Source organism: Sceloporus undulatus, unplaced genomic scaffold (assembly GCF_019175285.1).
Source record: "Sceloporus undulatus isolate JIND9_A2432 ecotype Alabama unplaced genomic scaffold, SceUnd_v1.1 scaffold_19, whole genome shotgun sequence".
NCBI lineage: Eukaryota > Metazoa > Chordata > Lepidosauria > Squamata > Phrynosomatidae > Sceloporus > Sceloporus undulatus.
Window position 1 is genome coordinate 2340864 of NW_024802941.1, and position 6000 is coordinate 2346863.

General features: G+C 41.8%; 1 protein-coding gene across 1 annotated transcript in view; it reads left to right on the forward strand.

The window, feature by feature from the left end:
* LOC121917482 (sperm acrosome membrane-associated protein 1-like) overlaps positions 1 to 5499 on the forward strand; it is a 29176-nt gene extending 23677 nt beyond the window's left edge. Inside the window, exon 7 of the mRNA XM_042443496.1 lies at positions 4510 to 5499. Within this exon, the coding sequence (XP_042299430.1) occupies positions 4510 to 4732 (223 nt within the window). The 3' untranslated portion in view covers positions 4733 to 5499. The remainder of the gene's footprint in view (positions 1 to 4509) is intronic.
* The last annotated feature ends 501 nt before the right edge of the window (positions 5500 to 6000 follow it).

Consider the following 6000-nt stretch of genomic DNA (forward strand, 5'->3'; position numbering starts at 1 on the left):
TTCTACAAAGTGGGAAATGCAAAATGTGCTGTTATTCAGAGATAAACCTTCATCTTATAAAATACTAGTGTTGCTATGTGCAATATAGAAATATTGGGAATTGAACCTGGGAATTTCTTCATTTAAAGTTTGTACTTATTATTGAACAGTAGGAGCCAGGGTGGCATAATGGTCTGAGCTCTGGACTGTGACTCTGGAGACCAGATATTGATTCGCCACTTGGCCATGACATCCACTGGGTGACCTTGGGCAAGTCATATGCTCTCAGCCTAAGAGTGTTACTTAAATTACAGAAGGTCCCAACAGGGTGCCCACAAATTGTATTCAATGAGGAAATTGATTTAGTGAGAAGACTTTGGTATCATAAAACTGGGCATCTCAGCCTTTCTGTAGTGGTTCCAAACCCAGAGAACTCTAGACTTGGTTTTCCAGATTAATTTAGGCACGGTACAGACCTCCCAAAAAGGGAGGCCTGACGGCGCCTGTTTTTCCTCCGCAGGGAAGTCGCAGCTGCCAAACTGTGTGGCTTCCCTGCAGAAAAAAAGGAACCCGTGAAAAGCGAGCTCTTTTTACCCTGCGGTGGCAGTATAATGAGTGCGGTAAGCTCTGCGTGGTGCCGTGCGGACACCTGCACAGCGTTTACAAAACATTGTTACGCCCTCATCACGTGTGATGGTTGCGTGTAGGCGCTCCGCCCCCAGGCAACCCTAGCACGTGATGAGGGCATCACAAAGGCCCTTATGTACCGGGCCTTAGTTTATTTAAAAAGGAGAATCCACTCTCACAAGCACACTCACAAGAACTAACGATAATAGTAGGTAATAGTGAGCTGCAGGGTGGCTAAGAAGTAATATTGTACCGATCCAAAGTGTAGCTCAGATTGCAGAGTTACCAGAATGAGGATGGTTCAGTAGCTGCCTGCAATAGGTGGAGTGGCTGGCTACTGAGACGTTCAGCTGAAACTGAACAGAGGTTCTGTCCAGCTTCAAACTAGACCAATTTGCTGTTATCTGGACACATGCATTTACATCAAGAAACATGTCCTGAGGGCACTGTTTCAGGAGTTGAAAGACTTAAGTGACTTGCCTAGGGCAGAATGGGGTGCAATATGCAAGAACATCCAGACAGTCAACATGAATGTTCTCTGACAAAAGAGTTTCATTCTCAGAAGGAAACTCCCTTTGTCTGTTGTATGCAGATAGTTCTCAAGTCCAGCTCACCACCATTACTCTCCTTAGTGAAGGATGTATCCTGATTTCGATTTGGGATGATGTCGGCTGAGTGCCTTGGGTTTCTCCCATGCTGAGCCATCTGGATGTCCTAATGTGGTATGGCTGGTTTCTTGCACTGGGAAGCTCCCTGGTGGCTAGCTCCTGGCAGTCTCCCTTTTTGATATTGATTTGATATCAGAGGTCAAATAGGGGTGATAGAGGGCTGAATCCTGGGGTAACAAGGGGAAGGGAAATCTCTGAACAAATCTTGCCAAGAAAACCCTATAGTACATTCACCTTAGGGTTGCCATAAGTCAGAAGTGACATGAAGACACATAACAACAACATTAACAATGCAGGTATACTGGAGCATTGAAGCAACTAGTTAAAATAACTAGTTGCCTGAAAGTAATTCCCTTTCTGAAATAACTAGGGCATAACTACAGTACATGAGAAGTTACAGAGAAATAACTTCACCTGTTTTGCAGTGTAACTGAAACTTTTAATTGGTTTCATGGGTGTGGTCATATTAAATGCTGGATGAGAAATATCCTATGGTTCAAGCCTTGGTTTGTGCCATGTTTGGTGTGGCTGCCTTCTGGTTTTTTTGTAGATGTTGAGATGATGACAACAGAAGATGGGAGGAGAGTCTGTTTCAGACCATAGGCAGGCAATTTATCGCATTGAGATATTTAATTTAAAAAGGAAAGAAATTGAACATTTTAGAGAGGTGGCAAAATAGTGTTACTTTAAAAAATTGTAGCAGTAGTAGCAGTAATTAACTGCTTTGGGGGATGTTACAACTATAACTTTAATTAGCTATGTTTAGAAAGTATTTTTCCAAGCTCAGATATACACACATACACTGGCTAGTGTGGCCATGCTTCTTTGTCAGTGAGGAAATGGGATGGGGTTTCATATAATGCCAGATGGTTTCACATGAGATGAACAATCAAAATGGCAAAATAAAGAAGAGATAAATTTAGGGAGATATGGGAAAAGCATTGCAAAGCTATGAGCTTTAAAGGAGGACAAGGGAAATGATGGGGCATCAGTTTTAGGCCCAGAAAGCTGCATGGCAGAGCACACTCAAAATGAAAGGAGCTGAAGGCAAATTAGCTTTTTAGAAAGTACAAGAAATAGTATACACAGTCAGTAGAGGAAACAGAATTAGGCAAACTGTTCTGATGTTAGCACAGTGGTCCCTTGCCTTATGCAGGGGATCCGTTCCAGACCCCACTGTGTAAGGCAAGTTCCGCCTATGCTCGAGTCCCATTGAGGATAATGGGGCGCAGGCACGCGCACCATTCATTGAATGGCATGGGGCTTTCAGCATAAGCTGGAAGCCGCATAAAAGGCACCCGCGTATGACACGGGCACACTGTACTCATAACCTGATGTTTGAAAAATGACCAAAAAGTGTTACTTTAAAATGAAAGCAATATATAGTCAGCCCTCCTTATATACGTATTTTTTATCCACGGATTCAAGCATCCACGGCTTGAAAATATTCAAAAACAGTATGAGTTCCTGATAGCAAACTTTGATTTTCTATTTTATATAAGGGACACCATTTTGCTCTGCCATTATATTTAATGGGACTCGAGCATCCACGGATTTTGTTATCCACAGGGGATCATGGAACCAAACCCCAGCGGATGACAAGGTCCCATTGTAGTTACTGTATTATGCTGCAGCCATGGGAAAACCCAGTCCTTAATGCTGAACCCCCCCTCCCCCGAATCTAACTTGAGTTCTCCAGGTGACCATGCACTCTGCCCCATGGTGCTTGATAGTTTCCAAGCTTTTGTACGGTCTTTCCCCCACTTTAAACAGTTGAAATGCATCTCCTAAGGCTCAGTTAGCAGCAGGAAGAACTCAATTTGCTGGTATTTTGAGATACCACCCTTTTATTTTTGTCCCTGCCCACTACTGGAATGCTACCTCCCATCAATTTCTCTGTAATTGAATATGGCCCTCATGTTGAAAAAGGTCCCCTGCTCATGGAATATTGGGTAGAAATAGAGAAACAGGAAACTTAATGGAGTACACACATGGCTCAGAAAAGCACTAGCTTTGCCTGCAGAAAGCCCCAGGCCAAATGCGTATCTTCATCTAGTTCTGGGACAGACTTCTCTCTCACACCTCATAGACACAATGCTGCCAGTCTGTATGGACCACACTAAGCCAGATGAACCATTAGCAGATGCTGCATATGGCTCTGGGATGATGAATTTACACTGGGTTTTATGGGAGCTACTCCCTGTTATATGTGCACTCTCCACAGTGCTAGATCCAGCATGGTGTTGGGCCATTACTCTGGAGATCAGTTTTCAAATCCCCAGTCACACTCACTCAACCCCAGAAAACCCTGTGATCAGGTTGCCTTAAGGTTGCCATAAGTCGGAAATGTTTTGAAGGCACACAACAACAGCATCTACAGTGCAGGACTCTATTAGGTTCAGCACCATGGCTTTGCTCCTGTCAAATCCAGTATTGATTAACTGCCCACTGACAGTTGAGCCACTGACTGCTTCTGACATGGTGTGACACAGAAAAATGTACCTTCATACATGGGTATATCTGTTGTATAAAAATTGCTTGAGAATGGGATTGCAGCTCACTGTATACACATTGTCCCACTTTTAAATTCTGCTTTAAGATGAATCAAGATGATTCAATGGCTAGAGTAATTGGAGTCAACCCTTAAGTAAAGGCTTACATAAGAGTAAACCCTTAAATAAATCCCAGTGATTTGATGGGTTTGTGTGTGTTGTATACCTTCAACTCATTTCTAAATTATGGTGACTTTAAGGCAAACCTGTCATGGGGGTTTCTTGGCAAGATTTGTTCAGAGGTGGTTTGCCATTGCCTTCCTCTGAGGCTGAGAGCATGTGACTTGCTGAGCTGGGAACCGAACCCTAGTCTCTAAAGTCACAGTCCAACACTCAAACCACTCCTTGAAACAAGCCATTGATCTCCGAAGATGCCAGCCACAGCTGCTGGCAAAACGTCCGGAATAAACTCTTCTAGAACATGGCCCCATAGCCCAAAAAATCTACAAAAAACGAAGCCACTGATCTCATCCAAAATTGTTTTGACCCAGAAACAGACCTTCTCTGAGTTTTCTGGCTCTGAGAAGAAAAAATAATGAAACAGAACTAAAATGTATGTATATATGTGTGGAAGTGACACTATGTTCATATCTCTTTGAAAGTATTTTTTGTCTTAACCCCATTTAAAATTATCCAAATGTGCTTAAATTTGCTTCTTGGTTTGGTTGTCACTTGTTTTATAGGGCTGCTGTAAAACTCTTCTGGCAAACAAAAGTATGGAGAACCAGAGATGAACCAAGCTCAAGTTCAATGAGAACCTCATCAGGGCAGATCCCCACCACAGAAACATCTCAGATTTCACAACTAGAAAATTCACCACATGAACAGGGTTCCTACCATGAATGGAATGCACCACAAGGAGGAGGAGGAGGAGGAGCGGAAGGAGGAGACAAGGGAAATTATTAGAAGAGAAGCTATTTTTAGAGAGAAAGAGAGAGATTATATTAAAGTATGAACAGAATATTAGGAGAACCAGTTCTGAGAAGTGCTTTTTGCTGTCCTGATGAAACTTGCTTGGAAACATTGAGACAGTGTTGGGAAACTGCATCAGCCCGATTCTCACGATTGATTTCTGCTGTTAAGATGAATGTGGTTCAGCAGAGACTTCTGCCTCTTGGTGTTCTTCAAAACCAGAAGTAAGATGGTCAAATGAGGTGTTACCAGACTCGCACAATAAATTCATTGGCACATTCTAAATGCTTACGTTGGCACATCGTTCTGTGATATATTTCCTTTGTGTGAGATTTGATGTAGAGGTGCTGATAGAAGACATCCTAAGCAGTTCCATGTTGGTGCATTTTAAACAGTCCACAATCCAGGACAGGCCTTTGTATGCCAAAGACTACAATCTTGTGCCCACTTACCCACTGGAAGTAAATCCCAATAAATGCAATGATAATTACTTAGTGCGTACATGTAATGAAATTTTATGCTTTGGCTCATTAAAATAAAATTGTGTATATAGGCTGGTTTTGTTTTTCACACATAAACCCTGTCACCATTTAAAAAGAACTTCCTTATGACTTTGCAAATGTCAGCATATAAATAAGTTAATGTTTTAGAGAAGAAACTTGTTCTTCACACAGTGCCCCTTGTTGATGGACTAGGTGGAGATGGGGGCACTATGTGAAGAACAAAAAAGTTTCTTCCTTCTCTAAAATGTTAACTTATTTATATGCTGACATTTGCAAAGTCATAAGGAAGTTCTTTTTAAATGGTGACAGGGTTTACTGTATATACTCATGTATAAGTCTAGAAAAATTGACCCAAAAAAACCTGAGTCAGCTTATCCATGGGTCAATGTAAGTAATGTGCCTTAACTCTTATTTAAAAGAAGAAACCATCCCCTGGTGAAAATCAAGAGTATAATCTGTCCTGGAAGCACTGGCTCCCTCTACTCTCTCATCTATCCAGCCTTAAGACTGAGCACAAAGAGTTATGTCTGCTGGAATTTTGTAAATGCTTTGACATTGTTTTGCTTTGCTTCATCCTTTAGATCTTTAGACTTACCCTCGACTTATCCACGGGTCATATCAAAATCCATAATTTTGCCCCCAAAACTTACTCTCGACTTATACATGAGGTTGAGTTATAGTCGCGTATATACGGTATGTGTGGAAAGCAAAACCAGCCTATATACACAATTTCCTATAATTCCCTTTTCTGAAAGGACA